A 25,269-nucleotide genomic window follows, 5' to 3' on the forward strand; every position below is an offset into this window, starting at 1 on the left:
CTTGTTGCAACCTAATAAAAGTGGTTTAAGAATGGGGACTAGACCGCATAAAACAAATATATTGTGGTATAAATTAATTTAGCAGTTTACAAGGCCAAATACCTAGGTTTCCTTGTGGGTTCTATAAACCTCATTATAGTAAATCTACAAGAGCTATACATGTCTATGTTGTCTGTAGGTGCAGTGTGTGTGTGTGTGTGGTACCTTGGTCTTGGTTGGACTTGCTGGAGCGGGGTTCTGACGGGTTGTGTCCGCTGGCCTCCTGGACCGAGTCACACTGGTTGGGGTTCAGAACAGTGTCTGCCAGTGACGCACTGGACATCCTGCCATAGACTGAGCCAGGATGCTGCATATACAAACACAAATGTAGCTCTATATATTATACTCACTATAGGCAAGGTATATATTCAATGTAACAGCTAGTGAGTATATGTCTATGAAAGTCATTCACCTTGACATGTCCATTGATGGTACAGGGGCCTTTGGAGCAGTCGGGGACCCCGTTGGTCTGCTTGTCGATTGGGGAAAGCCCGGGGGGAGGGGAGGGGGTGTTCTGGGTGTACCCCTGGACCCCAGAGAGCAGGATACTGCTCAGAGTGGCCTGGGCTACAGGGTGCATCATCAACTGAGACGAGAAGCCTGGATACACGAGGGAGAAAAATACTACACCTTTATCATAACATTTTCATCATATAATAATTTATTACATTATACAGAACAATCTCAAAGTGCATAACTATTTTTTTTTTTTAATGGACACAACTAGACAGGGCAACTGACAAAAAAAGCACAGCTGATGCTACAAAAGACACAGTTATTTAGGGCCAGAGTCTGTGGTGCCTTCAGGTAGTCTGGCAGGGAAATCCAGAGGCTGGGTGTCAATCCCTTATAGCTATTTGTGAACAAGGTACGAAACCTGAAGGTGTGAGACAGAGAGAGTTTGTGCACTAGCCGTCAGTACTCACCTTGGGTGCTGGTGAGAGAGCTGGGCCACAGTGAGGAGGAGGGAGATGGGGTGCTGGGGCTGGGGTTCTGCATAGGGCTCATGGAAGAGTTCAGACTGTTGAGAACAGAGTTTGGAGCCGGGGAGCTACTGAGAGAATGGGGCACTGATGCACCTAGGAAGCCTGGAGGAGAGAAAAACACAGATAAGGCTGTATCTTAATACAGTATCACTCTAAAAATATTTTCTTTTTTTCTATTTTCTTCCCACACCAGTGATAGATATTATTGCACACTACCACATCACTCATCAAGTCCTTTCATATCAGTGGTCAGAAAATAAAGAGAGACATTTGAGAGAACTGAGTCTTTGAAAAATATAACTCAACAGTCAATAACTCCATGATAAACCGCTACTCTATGTTTCAACCAAATGTATCAAAGAAGACTGTAACAGGTTTGTGGGTTTTACAAACAGATAATTTAACTCCAGAAATAAGGCTTGGATTTCCTTGGCAGGTTGAGCTGTAATCTGATGGAGAGGGATGTAGTAATTAACTATAGGCTGAGATGTGGAGGCCCATATCTTGCCCATGGGCCTTTGGGTTCATACTGTACACCCCAGGAAGTGACTGTCAATGTGGTCACTTTCCAGACATAAACCTCCTAAAAGTTTATCCCATGATACATAACTCATGATTTATTCCGTTGTAAAGGAGTTTGTCTCATGTTATTTTCAATTGTATTTCTTATTATTTATTTTCGCAAGATAACAATACAGTTGGATTACATACAGTATGACACAAGCCTCATTCTCCAATCACTGGTCTATAAACGTGTGGGAAAGGGCCTAGGGATGACATTTGTATACAGACACAATAGATTTCCTATGAGCATTCTCATAATGGTGTAAGAGGTGGATGCAAAGAGAACTCCATTACCCAGGCTGCTCAGCCCCAGGCCAGCAGAGGCCAGGATGTCCAGGCCGACAGGACAGATGAGGGTGGGGCCGTTGCTGGAGGGGGACATGGCTGATGACACCCCGTTGCTCTCCAGACCCAACAGAAACTTCCGGGCCTCGTACATGTTCACTGCATTCCGCTCCACACTCTTTACTATCACAGACTGAGGAAGGGAGAGTGGGAGAAAGAGAGAGATGGGGAGACAGACAAGCGGAACAGAGAAAACAACAACATGACAGGTTGATGTGCCTAATATATTGTTTGGATTTGGATTATATGATGTGCAGTGCTTTACAGTTAAGGTCAGGAGATTTTCCTGACTGTTTGACCTGACCAGAAAACATCTTGGGCTCTAGATTTGACCACTATGTCTACCATAAGCCACCTCCAAAGTCGTTTTTGAGAATTTGACAGTACGTCCAACTGGCCTCACAACGGCAGCCCATGTGCAACCACGCCAGCCCAGGACCTCCACATACAGCTTTCTTAACCTGAGGGATCGCCTGGGACCAGCCACTAGGACAGCCAATGAAACTGAGGAGTATATTTCTCTGTTTTAAAGCCCTGTTGTGGGGAAAAACTAATTCTGATTGGCTGGAACTGGCTCCCCACAGTGGGTGGGCCTACACCCTCCCAGGCCCACCCATGGCTGCGCCCCTGCCCAGTCATGTGAAATCCATAGATTAGGTCTTAATTCATTAATTTCAATTGACTGATTTCCTTATAAGAAATGTAAATGTGAACTGTAACCTGTAAAATCGTTGAAATTGCCGCATGTTGCATTTATATTTTTGTTCAGTATATGCCAATTTATCATTTTCTACCGATCTGCGTGCCAGTTATGGTTGAAATATCCACATTTTTGTGTAACGGTTTCATTTAAATTTATAATAACGTCTTCGATTTCTCAAATTCATTGTTATGTGCTTAATCAAAATTCTATTTAAATCTAAATGAAAATGATACAAACCTAAAAAGTAACTTTTATTGCCATCTTGTACAATGCTGTGTAGTACTCCCTTCACAGAACAGAGCAAACTGGCTCTAACCAGAATAGAAAGAGGAGTGGGAGGCCCCGATGCACAACTGAGCAAGGGGACAAGTACATTAGTGTCTAGTTTGAGAAACAGATGCCTCACGAGTCATCAACTGGCAGCTTCATTAAATAGTACCCGCAAAAACACCAGTCGCAACGTCAAGAGTTAAGAGGTGACTCCGGGATGCTGGCCTTCTAGACAGAGTTCCTCTGTCCAATGTATGTGTTCTTTTGCACATCTTAATATTTTATTTTTATTGGCCAATCTGAGATATGGCTTTTTCTTTGCAACTCTGCCTAGAAGGCCAGCATCTTGGAGTCGCCTCTCCACTGTTGGGGGGGGGTATACAGAAGCCCTATTTGGTAAAAGACCAAGTCCATTTAATGGCAAGAAGAGCTCAAAGAAGCAAAGAGAAATGCCAGTCCATCATTACTTTAAGACATGAAGGTCAGTCAATCTGGAAAAGGTCAAGAACTTTGAAAGATTCTTCAAGTGCAGTCGCAAAAACCATCAAGTACTATGATGAAACTGACCGCCACAGGAAAGGAAGACCCAGAGTTCTTCTGCTGCAAAGGAATTACCAGCCTTAGAAATTGCAGTGGAAATCTGTCCTTTGTTCTTATGAGTCCAAATTTTAGATTTTTGGTTCCAACCGCCATGTCTTTGTGAGATGCAGAGTAGGTGAATGGATGATCTCAACATGTGTATTTCCCACAGTGAAGCATGGAGGAGGTGTTATGGTGCGGAGGTGCTTTGCTGGTGATACTGTCTGATTTATTTAGAATTGAAGGCACACTTAACCAGTACGGCTACCACAAAATCTAAATCAAATCAAACCACAGCATTATGCAGATATGCCATCCCATCTTGTTTGTGCTTAGTGGGACTATCATTTGTTTTTCAACATGACAAAGACACAACACACGTCTAGGCTGTGTAAGGGCTATTTGACCAAGAAGGAGAGTGATGGAGTGCTGCATCAGATGACCTGGCCTCCACATTCACCCGACCTAAACCAAATTGAGATGGTTTGGAATGAGTTGGACCGGAGAGTGAAGGAAATGCAGACAACAAGTGCTCAGCATATGTGGGAACTCCTTCAAGACTGTTGGAAAAGCCTTCCAGGAGAAGCTGAAATGCATTTCAGGTTACTACCACATGAAGCTGGTTGAGAGAATACCAAGTGTGTGCAAAGCTGTCATCAAGGCAAAGGGTGGCTACTTTGAACAATCCCAAATATATTTTGATTTGTTAAATACCTTTTTGGTTACTACATGATTCCATATGTGTTATTTCATAGTTCTGATTATTCAACAATGTAGAAAATAGTCAAATAAATTAAGAAAAACCTAATTGGGGTCAGCCCTAACTTGATGTTCATGTTTAGTGTGGTACCTTGCTTGGCTGCTTTGGTTTGGGCTTGATGCTGATGAAGACATCCAGTTGCTCCATCAGAGCTGTGATACACTGGGGCTCCACCTCGATGTCCTCTTTTATGTCAAACATCAGCACCAGGGGCAGGCAGCCCTGTGGAAAACACACATCATCACATCCTATGAAACAGACCCTTGTTAAATGACCAGGCATTTAAATTACATGACATTTAAAAGTATCCCCACAACCCGAATAGGGGTTGAAAATAGCAGATTTGGTCACTGATAAGCACCTAAACTGGAACGCAGTGGCTGTACAGTTATTAACATGCTATTTATGTTGTCAGAGCTCAGGGTCTCCACTTTACAGCGCTGTATGGGATTCAACTGACTGACGCTCTAAACGTGAGCACCAAGCACAACTAGACGATGCCCCCATAGCAACATTTTTTTGTTGTCTGAGAAGGAGGACTCTATATTTTCTGAAAGATGAGAAATGTAAGATTATAATAAATACCGCTTTGATGTTATACAAGCAAACCACACACCCTTGAGTCCAAATCAGCGCTTCACATTTCCAAATGATAAAACTCAAGTCATTTACAGTATCATCATTTGTGATCGCTATGTTCGATGTACAGCTGCAAGGATGACATCGAGTCATACCCTGGGTTGTTCTGAACAGAATGAGCTTATGTTTGTTGTATTGTGAAAGTTAGCTGCGGAACCTGCACCTGAATGCAATCCATAATATGCGCATCACAATTACCAACCGTTTCCCTAAAGTGCTTCTGAAAGCCTAACACTAAGATTGTATTGTATAACTTAGCTCGTCATGTTGACAATAGAATAAGCTTTCAAATGATGCCCACCTGACCCCGACAGCGATTTATAATGGAATGTTCTTGGATTGCATAAACAACAACAGTAATTGTGTGATGGTGGGGATGCAGGGCTGTGCTGCAAACAAATTGTGCACACTTTGGAGAGGTTTGCGGCCTCTTGGAGATACCAGTTAGACCTCTCCCACAAACCCTTGACATTTGTTTGTCTTATGTTGCACCTACCACACAATTTCCACTAATATTTTTTATTTTGTTACTAAATGTATCCAGAGTATTTTCTGATTTTGTTATCGAGAAATGCCCAAGAAAAGCACAGTAAATGTAAAATGTACAAAACAAATCCAGTGTAATGTTTGGAATCAGTCTTGTGTCAGGTGAACTGTTGTATCCTCACACTTGGTCTATCATTTCCCCATAACCTCCAAAGTGTTCTCCTTTCAATTGCTACCATGGTTATGCATATGCTTCTCATATTTACTCTGTTTGAAACATTTTAATGTGGCCCTATCCATCCCATATAGGCCAATTGTCACAAGTGTAAAAGGTTGAGAGAAGGCTCAGTTGAAAAACAACACTACTTGGGAAATTCCAAAACAATTGACCAAAACAGCCTGTTTTGCATGATCCCACCACGAACTCCTTCCTACTTTATATTCAGCTGAGCGATAGAGGACTTCCCATCGTGTGTAATTAAATCAGTTTGGGCCTAGCTGGTGGTGACAGGCAGGGTCCGGAGCTGTAATTTACAGTCTGAGAGATGGTCTAAAGATGGCTCTCTGTGGGGGAGGCTCATCTCTTTGTCAAATGCCCAAAGGGGTGTCTGCTTGTGTGTCCCACTTCCCGACAGAGAAAAGTTAAGTTTACAAAACAATTTCTACATTTTTCTACTTTGGTTAAGACTGACGCCACAGACAAAGAATGGCTACACTGGCTAGCATAGCTGCTCTATATTATGGTTAACGTTTAAGCAGGATGCCAATAAGTTTTTTTTTACCCAAAAGACAATTAAATGACCAACATATTACACATTTTCAACCCACGTAGCTGATAAAGTGCCTTGGTCAGAGACAAAACAAAACAAAACTGTGGTTTAAATCAACAAAAATCCACATGCAGGGTAATTTTCCAACAGAAACAAGGCAATTATTCTAATCTATACAAACCATGCATGGACACATACCATGAGGTACTGGCGCGCCAGGCAGACAGACTCGATGGTGCCCTGGATGTAGACAGTAGATTTCTTCTGGGGGCTGTTAGGGTCGGGGAAGTGGATCTGGGCTCCTGTTCTCTGGGTGATGTGTTTGATGTTGCTGCCGTTACGGCCCATCATGAAGAGGTGGTGCTGCGGGGCGATGTCCAGGTGGGTACTGACTGAGATGGCACTGGCAAGGCTTCCCGCCAGGTGCTCCAGCAGCATGGCAGTGCCCCTCTGGGATGAGAAGAAAATCACAAATCTATCAATTCAATCAGTAAATCTGCAGCATCTAGTAATATTTTGACTAGGATAAAAAAAGATCTTACAGTGTGTGGACAAATGCTCAAAGGTGAGTGAGTGACTGTGTGGATAGAACTTTCTACTAAAGTTACCTGGGGCAAGTCTGGGGCAAGGAAAAAACACAGCTAAAATTAGACTAATTTGCACATCCAAATGTGGCAGAAGAGCAGGAAGAAAAAACAATGAAGTGTCCACCCTCTGTTTGCTTCTCCCATGAGCTAGTGAAACAACATTTCAACCATAGTTTTTCCATTTCACCAGGCAGCCGACAGAATTGTCAGATTCCCTGCCTCCTCTGCAAACAATCACTGGAGGAATTGGAAGGACTTCCAATTGAACTCCTGCCTTCAGCCACTGAGGCCAGCACAGCAATCCACAGTGGTTTTGACAGACCCCTTTTACAGATCTCCAACCACATAGCATACATACTCCCCCAAAACCCCAGCCCTGATCTGGCCAGCATCCCAAGACAAAATTAACCCTCTACCCATCCACTAACTCAACTCCCCCTAGGCTGGGTTGTACTGAAGGCCATAGTGAGTGTGGGTCAGCGGTAGGTGGGTGGAGGGGTCCAGGGATGTTGAATTGAAAGGCTCGAGGCACCAGCCATAGCTCTAAGGCCCAGGGTGGAGGGTGTGGGAAGGGGAGAGGAAGAGGGCGCTCCAGACGATTTATATTAGACATTTACTCAGGAGGGAGATTTACTTGCTGGGTTAGAGAACAGTGCTTGGCTTTAAAAGCAACAGTACTGTAATTCCCACTAGGGAGCTGACCAAGCAACCCTCTGGTCACAGCAGTCCACTTCTCTAACCACAAAGCCCCAACCCCTGCTATTCTGTAAGTAGTGTGGTGTGTTGGTGGGTAGATGTGAGGGGTGTTGCTGGGCCTCACCTTGACGGCACTAGAGTTGTTCTGGGAGCCGCGGACCACTCCGGTGGTCCCGTAGAGCCGCGTGGGGGGCTTGAAGGATACGGTGAGGTTGTAGGTCTGGGAGATGTGCTGCACTGTGGGGGAGCCTGGGTCAGGCTGCACGATGGCCGGCAACTCAAACGACAAAACTAGAGGGAGCAGCTCCTGAGAGAGATCGACGAATAGACAAAGATTGTGTGTGTGTGTGTGTGTGTGTGTGTGTGTGTGTGTGTGTGTGTGTGTGTGTGTGTGTGTGTGTGTGTGTGTGTGTGAGAGAGTGAGTGAGTGAGTGAGTGAGTGAGTGAGTGAGTGAGTGAGTGAGTGAGTGAGTGAGTGAGAGAGAGATGCATACAGTTATTGCCATCTTGCTATTACCATCATCATACTATTCTTTTGCGAACTTTACACAAATGCCCTGTAGTAAGTAACAGAGTCCATTTGAATAGTGAAGACATAAGAGAGAAAACACATGTTGAGAGAGATCTCTTAACATAGGGTAGAGGCATGTGCACATCTACAGAGACATAACATGTCCCACTTCAGCTGGGTTGTGGCCAAACACGGCATAGAAGTGTTAACAAAAACCCTTGGTGTCTATCACAACGCGTTGAACTGTGCCAATACTCAGTAGGGACCTAACGTGTTACGCCCTTCATCAGGCACATGCTACAGCACACTTCCATTAGGAGCCGATTAAACATACAGTACAGCGCTGTAGTAGCAGATCATGTCTGCTCCTAGACGGTCTGTTGATATTCAGACTGTAAATGTTAAGGTCAAGTCACTAAATCATACATCAAGTCACGGCATCAAAGAGAAGAGACCTGACTAAAAGTGGACCCCATCACTCAAATCACAGCGGTCATTCAAACAGCCTGGAGGCGCCAGATTTAGCTGTAAAGTTCATACATACACTTAAGTCTACTCGTGTACGCGCACGCACACACTTATCCAAACACTCCGTCTTGGGCAGTGCGCCATAGCTTAGGCTGCCAGAGAAGGGCATACAGCATGAATTACACTGACCAAAGAAATGAGCCCATGATTAATCCCATATGTTTCTGGGCCTACTTTTATATCACATTTCAGGGGTTCCACTGTTAAGGCAGAGATATTTAGGTCAGTGAGAAGGGAAACACAGAGAGGACAAACAGTACGGCCCCGACCAGGTTATGAATGAAGAATGGCTCAGACAGAGCTGACATAAGCTTTTTAAAACAGGTCTTCCTGGCAACTTTAAGCTTCATATTTATTCAATCTGAAGGTGTGCGTGAGTTCTGCAGACAAGGGCAGAAAGGCAAATATTGTATAAAGACTGTATAACGACTACATAAATCACGGACAAAGCTACAGACTAAAACTTTCATCATACACCATCAGGTCTTCAAGGGCTGCAGTACAACTCAACTTGAACCTTCCCTTCAAAACACCTCTAACAAAGACCTGGCACAAAAACTATAGCGAAGGTAAAAATCCATCTAATCACTGTTTTGGTCACATCCAGAGAGGGATGAGGCCACCCAGGACCATTTACTTTTAACCCAAACAGTACAGAGTCAGATCCGGAGCAAACAAACTATGAAAGATTTATATCGAAGTGGCAACTGACAGTGATTTGTTCCTTTTCATTCATTTCTTTTGGCAGCCAACATAGATATCAGTGCGAAGCAAAGTACCGGTAAGGGCTTGTATTTGGGTGAAGGGGTGGAGGGTTGCTGGACGTTTGGGATGAGGGTCGCTGGGCAGGTGTTAATACTGTATTAATCTATACTGTACTAAGTGGTATGAGTAAGAACAATGTACAGGTGTGGGTAGTGGGCAGTAGCTGGGCTGCTGTTTGAAAGGAGGGGTGCTGAGTGATTGGGTGGACTGGTGGAGTATGGCTGCTAGTGTTTGGCTTTGGGAGGAGAGGATTCATGTCGCTATTACAGCTTATTTTCTAAACCCCTTCCCTCAACAATGGTACGCTCAAACATTACTTCTAAATTCAATTGGTTAACTTTTTTAATCAAGGAAGTGCATGAACTCGGTTGCTCCCTGTTGCCTGTGAAAACACAATCACGTGTGCTCGCACACTTGCGCTATAGTTTCTTCTCCCTCTTTCTTTCCTCTCTCATTGAGCTTATTTGTCTTGGTCCATTTGGAAAGAAAGCACATGCGTGTGAGGAATTGTGATGGCGGCGAAACACAAGGAAGGTCTGGACGGCAGAGGCTCACACGAGCGGAATGGCCCACCGCCCTCTGAGCTGGAGCTGAATCTGAGGCGAGCCGTGCACACTCTACAAGGCCAGACACACTGTGTGCTGGGTTTGAATTGTTTCCTATGTGCCCTGTGCCACATGGGCTACGGCAAGAGCATTACCTCGGAGTTCACAGGCTCCACAGCTATCACATGCAGTTATACGACAACTAAAGAATGACTGTAGTGGCACAGGCTTACAATATCAGCCTGTTCCGAGTTCTATAGTTCAGACCTCATAGACCTCCATAGAAATGACATCCAACTTACCCTGATTTTGGCTCGAGCTGCCTCTACCCCTCCTGGCTGACCTGCAATGGACACCTGTTCAGATAGAGCGACAGAAGTCATTGTTATAGTTTAGCTATTACGGTTACATCAAAACTGGAATCTAAAACTGGAATCAAACCTGGAAAAAAAATGAAAAAGCTTAGAGCCAAAGCTCTTCTCTCTTATTTCCATTTGGTCCGGTCATTCTAATTTCCATAGCTTATGTTATGTTTTTATCAAAACCCAATCAGAATAACATCATAAAGAGAAAAATGGTTTGTAGGCTTTTACCATATTTAAAAACCCCAACCCGTCATTTCAAAAATTGCCTTTCAACACTTCACATCCTGAATGCGTGCCTGCAATTAAAATAATTGCGACAGAAATCTAAAAAGGAGATAAATGCCTTCATTAGATATCCTGCCAGCGGAGCGGTAATCTCTCTCCTCCGCTCTTCCTTTTCAAAACTTTCATCTGTAACTCACCATAATGGAGTAAGGCATGCGCTGACCCAAAGAACCAGAACTTCTGCCAACTTTAATCAGCACTTCTGAACAAATTAAGCCTCAGTATTTGAGACCAGCCTGTACCATCTAGTTTGGGTCAGCAATGCCTCCTCACACAAATGCATGCACACACACTGGGTTTGAGGTACAAGGTGTTCAAGGTAAGGGATAGCTTGCAAAGTTTGGTGTGTGATTGCATGACACATGCTAAGAGTTTGGCAGCTTGCCTCCTCCAGAGGTGTATGTAAATGGAAATTACAGCTGCTTCCAACTGCTTGTCTGTCCAATCCAGCCCAAACACACTGGCTTCCTATGGCACAGCCAATCAAAACAGCCAATTACAGCAGCTCTCTGCAACATGGTCATTTAAAGCCACTCTAGCAACTAACAAATGGGACATACTCAAATGAGAACAAACCAGTTTAATATGTGGTTAAAAAAGTAAATACAGGTGAATAAAGCCTGTGCAAACAGAGAACCTTTGACAGTCCCACACAAATGTGGTTAATGATGGCACAGAAAATTCATTCGTATTCAGTCTATCAGATCCTGTGTACATTGTTATTTGTACATATACAGTGGTGTCTCTCTCCGTACCTGGTTGCTCTTCTCCGCCTGATTGTTGCGATTGGAGTCGGGGAAGTGGATGTGGCAACCCGTGTCCTCCATCACCTTCTTGATGTTGTTGCCTCCCTTGCCGATGACGTGGGAGTGCTCTGTGTGGGACACGTCCATCTTAAGGGTTACCCTGTTAGTCTGCTGGAGGAGAGGAAGGAGGGGGAGACACTCTTCTTAAGCATGGCCTGCCATACAATGTACTTAATAATGCTTAGTGAATGATATGATAGAAATCTTACATGCATAAATATTAAATTATATACCACATATAACTGTAAATCATCACACAGCTTGAATGACCCTCGGCTAGTAAGCCGAAGACAAATAGGATGCATCTCTAACACCAAGACCCTTGCTCTGGTCCGACACCACTGCCAGGCAGATGGGTCCACCATGAGAAGCTCCACTTAGAGGGGCATGAGGACTATAACCAATCATATCAAACATAAACCCTTTCAGATGGCTAATTACACAGAGAGCAGATGAAAGCAGATGAGCCTAAAAGTGTGTTAAATATTTTTTTTAAAGTTTAATTCGACAAATCCATTGCTATAAAATGCCGACTAATCATGGTTGTTTCATGTTGAACTCATTGGGGTGAAATATGTGAATACATTCAGTTGGACAACTGACGAGGTATCCCCTTTATGTAGGCAATCATGTGTTGACTGTGTGCAGAGAAAATACTTGTATAGAGTGTTAGGATAAAACCTGCCCACAGGGGGTGCTATGGTGTGCCCATTTTGGGATGTGGATGTTTGTTGCCATAGAGACAGGACATGCACCATGCCGAGCCAATACACACTCAGGAAATTAAGTACTGGCCATCTTGGTGGCAATTCATATCACACATCTGAGAAAGCCGCCTGTCATTTGAACTCTGTTGGAGATGGAGTGAGGGAGCCAAATAAGGTGTGAGACAGAGGGAAAATGGACTGGGAAAGGTGTGGAAGGGAGTTATTTTCTAAAATGGTGGACCCCTGCCACCTCGGTGATATCCACAGGGCACCTTACTCTCCATCCATCTCACTTTGCCTCCATCAATCCATTTCTCAGTGTGTTACCAAGCCACTCAAATAGAAACAGAACCAATTAGGAAGTAAACCAAGGTTTCTTAGGGCATGAAATGACAGCCAGGGACACTCCCTGGATAAATCTGTGACTACCATACCCTAGTTGATAAATTACCAATGTCAGTATTGGTGTTGCCATGAGAACAAAACAAGCACCTTTCCATCATTCATACGCACCTTTGTGTCGAGGACTGACATGATTCGGTCTTTGGCTTCCCTCACATTGTCTCTCTTTCCACAAACCTTAATGTGCGGATCTGAAGGGAGAGCCGTGATGGAGAGGTTGAGATTGAGGTACGGAGAGAAAAAAAGGAGACAGAAAGAAGTTATGAGATTATATTATCACATTTTCCCAAGACTGTGCACCAGGTGAATGCATTGATGGCATTCATGATTATGACATCAGACAAAACACTTGAGGTAAATTTTAATTTCAGATGTGCCAACTCTCATTATGGGCTGTTACACAGCAATGTTGGATCAAATGTGTGATCCCCCCCAAACATTTCGAAAGTTTGCATAGAAAATAGACAACAATTGCCTGCTAAGGTGCGTTTCCATTTAACTATCTTGTGTCGATAAAAACAGCTGGACGTATGCTCAATGCTCATGACTGTAGAGTCCATTTGGCCGCCAGGTCCTAGGAGCCCCCTGTGTTGACTGTATGGAGGGGCAGGAAGTCAGTTAAGCTCCTTCCAGGAATCCCCCTCCCCCCACAAATAGCTCAGATTTACTGTACTCCTACAGAAGAAAGTATTTATATTTAGAGTTTACTTACAGACACTTTTTAACCTATTGACATTTGTTAGGTTTAGAGATTTTAAAGCTGTTGAGCAGGAAAATGCAGATAAAAGCCTATACTGTTAAACAGAATAGTACATGGAAATGTAGGTAATGACTGAAAGAAACAGTGTGTTATACTGCGCTGTATAGACCTAACACCACAACAAACTCCAATTACACAAACCAAACAGAAACTCTCCATAGAGTTTGGGGCGTCAGGTAGCCTAGTGGTTAGAGCGTTGGACTAGTAACCAAAAGTTTGCAAGATGGAATCCCGGCGCTGATAAGGTACAAATCTGTTGTTCTGTCCTTGAAAAAGGCAGTTAAGTTAACCCACTGTTCCTAGGCAGTCATTAAAAATAAGAATTTGTTCTTAACTGACTTGCCAAGTTAAATAAAGGTAAGATGTTTTTTTTTTTAAAGAGTCACAAAACAAAAAGTGAGGGGAGAGCACATGAACTGGCCCTGATCCCCACTGAGGAGAGATCTGGGTTGGCTAGGCTCTGGAATGCTGCTGCAGGGAAGCGTTTAGGAGCCTCTGTGCTCTACGTTTTACGGGCCTATGGGGGGATTGTGGGAGCAGTGGAAGGCTGTGTGGATCTCGTCAGTGTGACATGGGACTTTCGAGGCCTCAACGCTGAGGTGAGATCACAGAAGGGTGAAAAAACAGCTGTGAGACGATATTTTGTTCCCCACAAAAACAACCCAAAAGCCTCTCAAGTCCACAATGGGTTACATCACGATAGGAGTGGGTGCCGTCTGAGACAGAAAAACAAAGTCAAATCACAGCAGTATTAGAAGAGACCCTCACAGCTTTGGTTTCAGGAAACGTTCCAAACACACAGCTGTGACTAGAGACCAGCAGAGGGTGTTGGCCTTCCGCTCCCCTACCCATCTGGCACTCATTACAATAGGGGGCTAAATTAGTGTTTCTGTGTGTGATGTTAAACACCCCCACATTTTTTAAGTGTGACGCGTGTACTCTTATGATTGATTGTGGAATAGAAAATGAACACCCTAAGTCTTAATTTGGCACACCAAACATTCAGAAATACATACAATATGACAGCTGAGAAGAAAGGTCTTGGAAGTTGACACTTGACACAAAATAAACCATTTGACCCCTCTCTGCTTAACGTCAACGCTAATGACTTTTTCCAGAATGGGTTTACATTATTTAAAGCCAGGCACCACAGGCTAAAATATCATTTTTGCATCTACTTATCCATGTAGATTTTTTTTTTTTGGGGGGGGGATATTTTAGTCCAATTCTTCTTATTTTCAAGAAGAAAAAATAAGTGTCAAAAAGTTAAATATAAATGTATATTTTCATTTGTTTATACTACTGTCAAACTTTCAGGAATTGTAACCACTTTCAAATGGACATGGATCCATAATTTCATAGAATGTAACAAACTGGACTACATACATTAGTAACTTACTTTGAAGAGACGGAGTCTAATAGGTGTTTCTCATTTGGCAGTGTAAATCCATTGTACTTGGTCTTTAAAGCAGCAATCACCGCAGCTGAAACAATAAAGTATTTTCCCTCACCCTGTTTCGGTAAAAAGCTTGATCTCTCTTTTGTTGCTGATCATTTTCCTGCACTGCAGGTAATGCAAACTTGTAGTGTATTAGAGGTGTAATAAGGCTTCTACAGTTTGTAATTTCCACTTAAAAATGTCAGACTTGCTTGATTTGCCCTGACAAAAAATGTATCAACCCCTATAAAAAATGCCCATTAATGATAATCCACATAATAATCCATATTTCTTTACACTGCAGGATTATTTACCTGCTGTAGCAAACTGGCTCAAATTAAGATCCTACATCTGTAGACAGCGCTATGGATACAAGGACTGGATATATATAGTTTTTACTATGTTTTAGGTCTATATAGTGTTTGTTTACATTTACTTTGTTTACAAACATTGAAGTAAAACAAGTGTATACATTGGGCTGTTATGGGGTACGACAGTTGAACTAAGTTCATTAGCCATTTATAAGTTATATTCTTCAAGAATCAATGGGTACATATCATTCATTTATATGCCCAAAAATTGATGTATCAACTGCAGATTGCCCCTTTAAATGCCATTTCCCAAAAGTCAGACTCTTCCCACACATCAAAACATTTCTCAGTCTCAGAAGCATCTGCATTCACCAAATTCTACGTGGTTATCCTTAAACATATTCTCAAGACTTGAACAAAGGGAATTGTTGATATGCTGTCAAAACACTTTTATCGATTACATTTTCTTTTTAAAAGCGTACCTTTATTATTGTACAGATAGAAAAAAGAAAAAGTATTCATCCACAATCTGCTATGTATAAATCCAGTCCTGGAGTGTCTTAACAAAAGAAAAGAAAAATATTTCGGCTGAATTCATCTGTTGTCCAGAAAAATGTATTTGCATGATATGCAAATACATTTTATGTCTTGTTTGTTTTACAATAAAAAATATTTTGCATCTTCAAAGTGGTAGGCATGTTGTGTAAATCAAATGACACAACCCCCCCAAAATCCATTTTAATTCCAGGTTGTACGGCAACAAAATAAGAAAAATGCCAAGTGGGGGTGGGGGTGGGCGGTGAATACTTTCGCAAGCAACTGTATTAGTATACTATTTCAGAAAAGAATATATACAAAAAAACATTATATTTGTGTCTACATTCAACTGGTAAAAGTTGACTGTGATATGATTAAGTGGGAAAATTATCCGATTAGGGTGTGGTGCCTGGCCTTAAAAAGGGAGTGACCAGGGCCTCCCAAGTGGTGCAGTGGTCTAAGGCACTATATCACAGTGCTTTGAGGCGTCACTACAGACCCGGATTCAATCCCGGGTTGTGTCACAATACAGCACAAGACAAATATTCAAGAAAAACAACTAAATTCTTTAATAACAAGGTCCCCAATCAATATTTTAAATTGCATGAGCGGCACCAGAACATCCAATTGTATTGTATTTTGTAGTTGGTTCCTGCAATGAGCGCCTTTAAAATTAAAAGTGGATTTACCTAGTTCGGTGAAGACCCGAGGAACCTCTAGAGAAACCAAAACCATATCTCATATTTTTACGTTATACACGTGCATAGACATTGTAAACACTGCTTCGCGAACTTGGAAACGATTAATTTGTCATATCATTGCGAATTTAGAGATTGGTAGTATTCGTTTGTCAATAAAATTAGTTTACCTGAGCAAACCCCACACTCACCCTCCCTAAGTGTGTGGAGGTTGACTAATCTGTATAACCATTTCAAATGTTCTGATGTATGTCGCGTGACATTTCTCTGCGCAACTTCATAATGAGTATAGGCCAAATACTTTTTTTTGCCTCGTCACAAGGCTTGGTCTGACCTAGGCGCTGCGGATATGCTCTATCGTTTTTTATACAGGTGTATACAGTGCCTTCATAAAGTATTCGAACCCCCTTTAACTTTTTAAAATGTTGATTGAATATTAAAACAACCAGGGTCAAGCACCCTGCCCAAGGCCACGTCGAAAAATCTCCCACCAAGTCAAATATTGTGTGTAGATGGGTGAGAAAAAAAATGATTTAATCACTACTGAATTCAGGCTGTAACAGCAAAATGTGGAATAAATCAAGGGGTATGAATACTTTCTGAAGGCGCTGTATGACAAGTCTGTGGCTGTGTGTGGAGTGTAGTGATAAAGGGCAAAAAGGTGTTTAAAAAGCTACCCATAAATGAAGTCTTCCATTTTCATGCCTGGATGTCATTAATGAACAATTGATAGGCTACTGTTGTAATACCACAGATAAGCTTACTATACCATATATTCTCTGCAGAAGGAAGTTGATTGTTCATTTGGGTAACACCAAGTATAAAACAATGTAGGAAAGAAGAGTTAAATACAATGCTGTCAATTCAAGATGGATAGTTAGAGCATTTCCCACTGGTCATACATATAAATGTGTAAGGACAGTGACCATTTATTCTCATGGTGAAATGTTCTGGTAAAGTGTAATATTAGCCTAAGATACTGTTTCTCCTATAAATCACTGACAGAATATTTATGATTGAACTCCCAATTTAAAAATGATTGACTTTCAGATAGCTGGTGATTCAAATGTAAACATAATGGAGAAGCAGAATGGCATGGGTATCCATAAGTCTCATGTAGATGTGTTGATGGCTAACCTCAGCTCAAACTCATAGGTGTACGACTTCCAGTCATTGTGGGTAGATGTCAGGGTTGATTACAGTACCTAGACGATAGAGTACTCTCTCCCCTCCAGCTGTTAAGCAGAAAGGGTCACAAATACATGTATTTTTTCCTCCAAATGCACAAAAATGCAGTGCATGCACCCATGAGATAACTGGAAGAGATTAGCGGACATTGTTCATACCCCTCCGTTTGGAATATATAATATTAAAAGGCTGATAGCCAACAAATCATAGGGCTGAATAAAAATGGACAAACTTTTCTTCCAATGTAAGTTAGTTTTGTGAATGAGCTTGAGGTTGACTAGGAGTAGAAGAGCTGTTAAAAATATTTAGGGCTGTCCGACTCCAAACAAATCTTAGTCGAGCAAGAGTGGTCTGTTCTTTCGACTTTGTATGGTCTGAGAGAGGAGATAACAGGGATAGACAGGTTACATTTTGACATTGACACTCGATTGGCCCAACATCTTGTATTTTTTTCAAGCCGTTACATTACATTTTTAGAGAATTAGCATTTTTAAAACTTGTAGTTTTTTTTCAATATATAGATGTAACAGTTTTTCTTCCGCCCCTACCTGGGCTCGAACCAGGGACCCTCTGCACACAAACAACTGCCTCCCACAAAGCATCGTTACCTATCGCTCCACAAAAGCCGCGGCCCTTACAGAGCAAGGGAAGAAACTACTTCAAGGTCTCAAGAGCGAGTGACTTCCCCGATTGAAAACGCTATTAGTGCACACCCCGCTAACTTGCTAGCCATTTCACACTGGTTTCTTAGACACAACCCGTGTTTCAATAAAATCAACTACTTGTAAGCTACTGAGGTTGTCTAATGCTTTAAGTACTGCAATTAAAAATGAAGACACACAAATTACTAAAGAGGGAGGGAGCCGAGATCAATATAGCCTAACCAGAAGAACAAAAACCTGTTCCCGACCCTCCTTGTTCTACAATCTTTTCCATTTGGAGTGCCAAGTTATCGTACCATTTCCATTTTCACCAACTATTGTATTAATTGGTGCAGCCCAAAGCTCATGCTAGCAAACTTGTAACATTGTATAAAATATGCTGGGCCCTCAGAGTTTCCCAGCCAGTGAGCTCGGACAGACACAGCTGTAGGCTATTTGCGCAAGGGATAAGAAGTAATCGGGTAGGACGATTTTATGATCTTTCCACCAGATCAGAGCATGAAGACTTTTCAAATAGGCTACATTGTGGAACTATTGTCATTCTCAATGGATATAAAAACAGACTTTGTTGACTTGCTATTTGAGGCAAAGAAAAAAATACTTTGAAAAGCTCCACAGTGACGGTGAGTTAAGACAATCAGAAATAGTATCAGATCCCCAAATGGGCACATTTATAGGCCTACATTTGTGAGCAGGCCAGGTAGCCTAGGCCTAGTTATGTGTGTAATCAGGTGCGTGTCCTTACTCCAGATGGACAGGAGCGCTACAAACAAAAAGACAATGAACATATTGACAACTTGTAAATGGAATGAAATAAACCAAAACTTGTAGCCTAGGTTGTGCGCTCTGCAAACAACGTGTCCACTCCTACAGTACAATGACAACGGTAAGACGGTAATAATAAATTGAATGCATTAACAGAAACTACATTAACCAAACAAACATTGTAGATTAGAAATGTACTACTGGTGATACTGGTGTGCCATCCCTGCAGCCTTCACAATGGATTAGTCCACTCAGACAGGCGTGAATCAGACAGGTGTCTCATTTAAAAAAGAAAAAAATTAACCTTTTTTTAACTAGGCAAGTCAGTTAAGAACAAATTCTTATTTTCAATGACGGCCTAGGAACAGTGGGTTAACTGCCTGTTCAGGGGCAGAACGACAGATTTGTACCTTGTCAGCTCAGGGATTTGAACTTGCAACCTTTTGGTTACTAGTCCAACTCTCTAACCACTAGGCTACCCTGCCGCTCATGTGCTATCATTTAAAAGCGTGCGCGCACACACACACACACACACACACACACACACACACACACACACACACACACACACACACACACACACACACACACACACACACACACACACACACACACACACGACTAAAAATCTTGGCTCGACCAACAGCCTATTGACCATAAAAATCAGCCCTAAAAACAAAAATCCAGTGTAAACTCATCAACTTCTGGGTCAAGTTCAGGAAGTTGTTTTCGGATTTCACATCTGGCATGAAGATGCACACTGGCATTCCATTGGGGTCAACAAAGGGGGCATGTCGAAACCCCCCCCAGACAAGCTTTAAATAGCAGTAGTATTTTATTGGCAGTGCACTGGAATTTCAGACATTACATGCAGATAACTCCTAACTCAACATCCCTCGTACAAACTCACAAATTGGTACAAATTCTGACCAGAGAGAAAAGTTGAAGGTTTCATCTTTAAACATGAGTGTTTTTAAAGTAAGTGGTGAAACAATGAATGCTGCTGCGACCTTGATATACATGACATGTCCCCTCTATAATTATTTCCCGTGGTGTAAAGTACTTAAAAGTAGTACTTTAAGTACTTAAGTATTTTAACTTAAATAGTATCTGTACTTTACTTTTTATATTTTTGACAACTTTTTCTCCACTACATTCCTAAAGAAAATATGTACTTTATACTCCCATACAGTACATTATGCCTGACACCCAAAAGTACATTTCAAATGCTCAGGCAGGGCAGCAATATGGTACAATTCATGCACCTATAACTGTGTCATCCCTACTGCCTCCAAGTGTTGGAGTGTGCCCGTCTGTCCATAAATAACATTTGAAAAAACAAGACATTTGGTGTATAACTTTTACTCAAGTATGACAATTGAGTACTTTTTCTACCACTGTACTTAAGTACATTTAAAACTAAATACTTTTACTCAAGTAGTATTTTACTGGGTGACTCACTTTTACTTGAGTCATTTTCTATTAAGGCATTCAGGGCTAAAACTAACAAACCTATGTTGTCATTGCAAATTCACTGATTTATATAGTCTTCATGTACAGACATCAGCAAATATCTTCCAAAAACAAAACTTAAGACTTACATCCGGTAATGAAAAGGCAACATTGGAGTCAAATGTAGAGCAGTTAACAAGAAGGATGTTCTGTTACTTTTGATATAACCACAGCTGAGCTGTTGTTGTAGAATCAAAACCTACAACATTCACCTTTTTTGGACTTTGCTCCGATCTTCAATTTGGAAGGCCACGCTATCTGTGTTTTGGTTTCATCCATGACCTGAAACAGATATGGGTCATAATCAATAAAAAGGAAAAAGAAAGCGTCATTACATATCTATGTTTAATATACTGAACAAAAATGAAGATCACGAAAGCAATAACACCATAATGCTTCTTTTTGAGACTGCCTATACTGTAGTCCGTTTAAATGTCCAATTTTACATGACAGATAACTGCATGGTACACATTGATATATACAAATCTTAACACGTGTCATTTGAAACATAACAGAAATCCAGCCTCACTTCAAATAAACAGTATAAATGAGGACCACGTTCTAGTAACCACTAGCCAGAAAAATTCACACGTCTGCTGTGTTTATGGCTGATTGAATGTGGCTTGAGGCTTGTCTAAACTTTGGACAATGCCTCATTGCCTCTACTGCCCTGCACCTCCTCCAACCTCTTGCCATGCTGGCTTTGGAGAGCACCTATGAAGAGAGGTCTGCGATCTACACATTTTGGGGAGAAATCAACCAGAAATGGTATGATCCAGCGAAAACATGGCTTTTGATATAAGCTTACTGGAACAAATGTACTCTGTGACAACAAAAAAAAGCCAACATCTCCATATTTTGTGAAAGTGGACTGGGTGTTGTTGGCTTAGGAACACGTGAAAAGTGTCAGCTGCAATCTATGTGAGAGCCCTTTTACAAAGCTACCCATCGTAACCAGGAGCATATGCATGAATGTGAAACAAAAAAAGAAAGAGCAAAAGTACAAGTCCGAGAGGAAAGAGTGTGTTATTCTGAGGTACTACAGGCATCGTCCACACGCTCATGAGGCCGCTCACCATCACATGACTTCCTGAACATAGACTGGGGATCAAACAGTTCAGCCATGAGAAACATGAACCATCTGCATCGCCTAATGGAGACCTGCTGACTGGTGGTTTACATTAGAAACTAAAATCTCAGAAAACCATCCATCTCCAAAACACAGAGATCTGTCCTTGTCCTTCAATTTCCTTGTTTTCACAAAGGTCCTGTCGTGATTATTTGTTTTAACACGTACCAGGGGCTCGTGTTTTTGGGTGGAAAAGGAATGAACTCAGACTGGCTTGGACACGTGAGCACCCTATGAATGTTCCCTCATACAGTATGAAGCTGCTCCATGTTCTTCATGGACTCCAGTGGTTATGCAAGGACCTCCAAACCTCACATGGGAACCCACGCAGAGAAAGACAATATGCTTAGAGCAGATGTCCATGTCGATAAAAAGTTTGGATGGAAACCTGGTTATGTGAATAAAGTCTAATAAAAAATGTCATGACAGACCTGATAGAAACTTAGATTCACGCAATGACATGTTGTGTGGTCCTCTCACTACGACTCAGGAAAGCATGCAGTTTATTAGGCTCAAGATGAAATAAGTTACGATGAACTTCACATGGTGGTAAAAGTATGTTTGGTTTTTGGCATAATGGAGCTCATGTCGTCCAAAGTTTTCCAAAAAGCACCTGGATGATCATCAAAACTTTTGGAAGAATATTCTATGGACAGATGATTCAAAAGTATAAATTTGGGATGACGTGGGTCCCACGCCTGGCGAAAACCAAACTGCATTCCACTGTAAGAACCTCATACCAACAGTCCAGCATGGTGGTTGTAGTGTGATGGTTTGGGGATGCTTTGCTGCTTCAAAATCTGGACGACTTGCTTTAATAGAAGGAACCATGAATTCTCCAACATATCAGAGAATTCTACAGGATAATGTCAGGTCATCAGTCTGTGAGCTGAAGCTGACGTACAGATGGGTCACGCAGCAAGACAATGATCCAAAACACACAATCAAGTCTACATGAAAATGTCTAAAATGAACACATTTGAAGTTTTGGAATGGCCTAGTCAAAGTCCAGACATAATCCCAATTGAGACGTTGTGGCAGGACTTGAAACGAGAAGTTCATACTTAAAAACCCACAAATGTCGCTGAATTACAGCAGTTCTGCATGGAAGAGTGGGACAAAAATCCTCCACAGCGACGTGTGAGACTGATCAAAACTACAGGAAGCATTTGGTTTTAGTCATTGCAGCTAGAAGGTGGCACAATCAGTTATTGAGTGTAAGGGGACAATTACCTTTTCACACAGGGATATTGGGTGTTGCATAACTTTGTTTATGAAATAAATTGAAGATCTGATAACATTCAGTATCAAAAATATAAGTGGGGAAAAAGGGACAAATGTTTTTTCACGTGACTGTATGTGATCGTACACAAATGTAAGCAAGGTTTGAAATGATTGTTTTAGTCAAATATTATATCAGTTTGGGCTTTTTGCAGTCTACATATTATTCGTAATTATGTTCCGGCCCCCTGATCAACCGTTCAAGAAAAAGATTGTGGCTGAATCCTAGTTAATGAGCCCAGATCTATGTACTGCAATGCATTTCTATGAAAAATACAAAAGAAAAGCAACTCTTTCAATAAACACAGCCTTCATTCTGCAATTTTCTATCTTAATCCAGTACATTATTCATAGAGGAAATGTCAAAATTCTTCCATATGTTTGGGAAGTATAGGCCTGCTTGGCATCCTCCAAACTGACTGACAGACTTCCCAGAGCCAGTCTGAAACACCTGTTGGGCAGTGCGAGTTGAACGTGTGCATTTTCACTCCAGTATGACACACTCTTAAAGACCTCTGATGGTTGAGTGGATGGCCCTTCAAGCATCACTGAGTTTCTCAAACATACTATAATCAAAACACAAATATGGAAAGTGACGTGGAGCATAAAAAGAATCCTTCACAATCTTACTTTGGGCCAACAATATGAAGATTAGGATACATATTTTTGCAGTTATTAGAGGGCCCCATGTAAACATGAATAATGATTATGTCTATTTATAATCACATTTGACTGCTCTGGTCAATTCAAATTGCAAAGATAAGATTTATTGAACCTTTGAAAATGTAGCCTATACAACAAACCTCAAATATCTGGTCAGACTTAGGCTAGATTATTCATCCCTGTTGTTTACACACCACAGATGGGCTGATGAACTGCCATGCAAGAACATAATTATGCTATGTAGCATTACTGATTGTGGGGCCTATCCACAAACACAGGTTTTGGAGAAAAAAAATAAGAGACTTACTATTTTTTTTATTTTAAAAAGTCTCAAATTTAATCCAGTTGCTATGTCTCTGCATTCTTCATTGAAACCAATAAAACAAATCCACTACAGTATTGGCAGCTAAAAAATGCTTCCACGATATAAAACCCATTCCTACAGTATAACAAATGTGTCTTGTTGAGTTGCATTTTTCATTCTCTCACTAAAGACCTTGGCTCATGTTACTGGTCTTGGGTTTTATCTTTGTCTAATGGCAAGAAAAGCCCTGCCAAGCTGGAGTTCTCATGAAAGCCCTTGGCTGTGGCATTTCTAACCATTTCACAAGATAATACAAATAAAATAGAGAACCAAGAAGGTCGTCTTTTGGGCGAAGGGAAGAAAAAAAAAATCAACATATTTTTGGATGGACTTCCAATCTAACGAACAGAATAGAGCAGTTTGTTTTCTGAATCGAACAGATACTGATGTATACGATTCTAAACTGCAAGGACTTCATGTGGGGGGCGGCAGGTAGCCTAGTGGTTAGAGCATTGGACTTGTAAGTGAAAGGTTGCAAGATCGAATCCCCGAGCTGACAAGGTAAACATCTGTTGTTCTGCCCCTGAACAAGGCAGTTAACCCACTGTTCCTAGGCTGTCATTGAAAATAAGAATGTGTCCTTACCTTAAAAAAAATAATAATAATTAAATGTGGAAACAGTTTTGCTTCCAACTATGAGGACAACATGGTATACAGTTGACCTCCAATAATCTAGGACTCTGTAAATAACATTTTACACGGGGAAATCTAACCCCGAGGATTTCCAAATTCAACATATAAGTCCCATCTTTACCAACATTCCACACCAGCACTGAATCAGAGAGACAGTCTTTAGCACATTCTCTCAATCATGATACACATGAGCGTATTATCATACATTTTATATGAACCACCCCCGTAGACTTTCACTCGATAAACAAAACTATGTGCTCCCACTCAACAGTATGACAAACACATCTCTGGAACATTTTGTTCATCATATCCATCAGGAATTTCGCTCTGCGCCCCTCCCCCCTTTGGCTCTTTCCCTCCCCAATTTTATCAGTCTCATGGGCCAATAATGGGGTTTCTGCTTAATTCCACAAAATGATTTTGTCCCGGTGAAGAAACACAACTCGCCTTTTTATTCTCTATGGTGCTTTGAAATTCTTCAGGTACACCAGAGCAACTACAGTATGCAGATTTATGCATTTCTTTCAAAATAGACATTTCCAAAACTAGACACATTCCAGGAAAGGCCAGGGAATGGACTATGATCAGATATGATATCACATGATACAATGGATACAGGGATTGTATACTGTAGCATAGCAACATGCAATGCAACAACAGTTATGAGATGATTACTGCCCTTTGTTGCATCCAATCGGGAAATTTATGCCTCAGTAAAGGTCAGGCATGTTTGGAAAGCCAGTTAATACAAATCAGATCAAAACCCTATTAAAGGGATGTCAGATAATTGTGATGAAACCGACAACCAAATGTTTATGGAGATATATGCAATTATATAGATTTCCTAAGTCCAAACTTTACAGCCAATTACATTTTTTGCCCACCTCCATTTCTTCTCTATAGGGTCTTGTTCAGGAACTTGCTTCCTCTCCATAGTTGCGGTTCTTGGCAAGGCCATACAGATGGGAGTGATTTCTAACAGACCACACA

General features: G+C 41.5%; 1 protein-coding gene across 4 annotated transcripts in view; it reads right to left on the minus strand.

Moving 5' to 3' along the window:
- LOC118399703 (protein bicaudal C homolog 1-B-like) overlaps positions 1-25,269 on the minus strand; it is a 71,876-nt gene that overhangs the window by 12,138 nt on the left and 34,469 nt on the right. For 2 of the 4 annotated variants that reach the window (XM_035795974.2, XM_035795954.2), the window contains exons 3-13: positions 20,422-20,491; positions 12,450-12,529; positions 11,179-11,340; positions 10,076-10,129; positions 7,549-7,731; positions 6,340-6,591; positions 4,337-4,468; positions 1,884-2,067; positions 966-1,127; positions 452-639; positions 205-346 (exon numbers count right to left, since the gene is read on the minus strand). In XM_035795974.2, coding sequence (XP_035651867.1) covers positions 205-346; positions 452-639; positions 966-1,127; positions 1,884-2,067; positions 4,337-4,468; positions 6,340-6,591; positions 7,549-7,731; positions 10,076-10,129; positions 11,179-11,340; positions 12,450-12,529; positions 20,422-20,491 — 1,609 coding nt within the window. The remainder of the gene's footprint in view (positions 1-204; positions 347-451; positions 640-965; positions 1,128-1,883; positions 2,068-4,336; positions 4,469-6,339; positions 6,592-7,548; positions 7,732-10,075; positions 10,130-11,178; positions 11,341-12,449; positions 12,530-20,421; positions 20,492-25,269) is intronic. The other 2 variants (XM_052475827.1, XM_035795958.2) reach the window with 1 other exon arrangement.

This window comes from Oncorhynchus keta, chromosome 2, assembly GCF_023373465.1.
Source record: "Oncorhynchus keta strain PuntledgeMale-10-30-2019 chromosome 2, Oket_V2, whole genome shotgun sequence".
Taxonomy (NCBI): domain Eukaryota; kingdom Metazoa; phylum Chordata; class Actinopteri; order Salmoniformes; family Salmonidae; genus Oncorhynchus; species Oncorhynchus keta.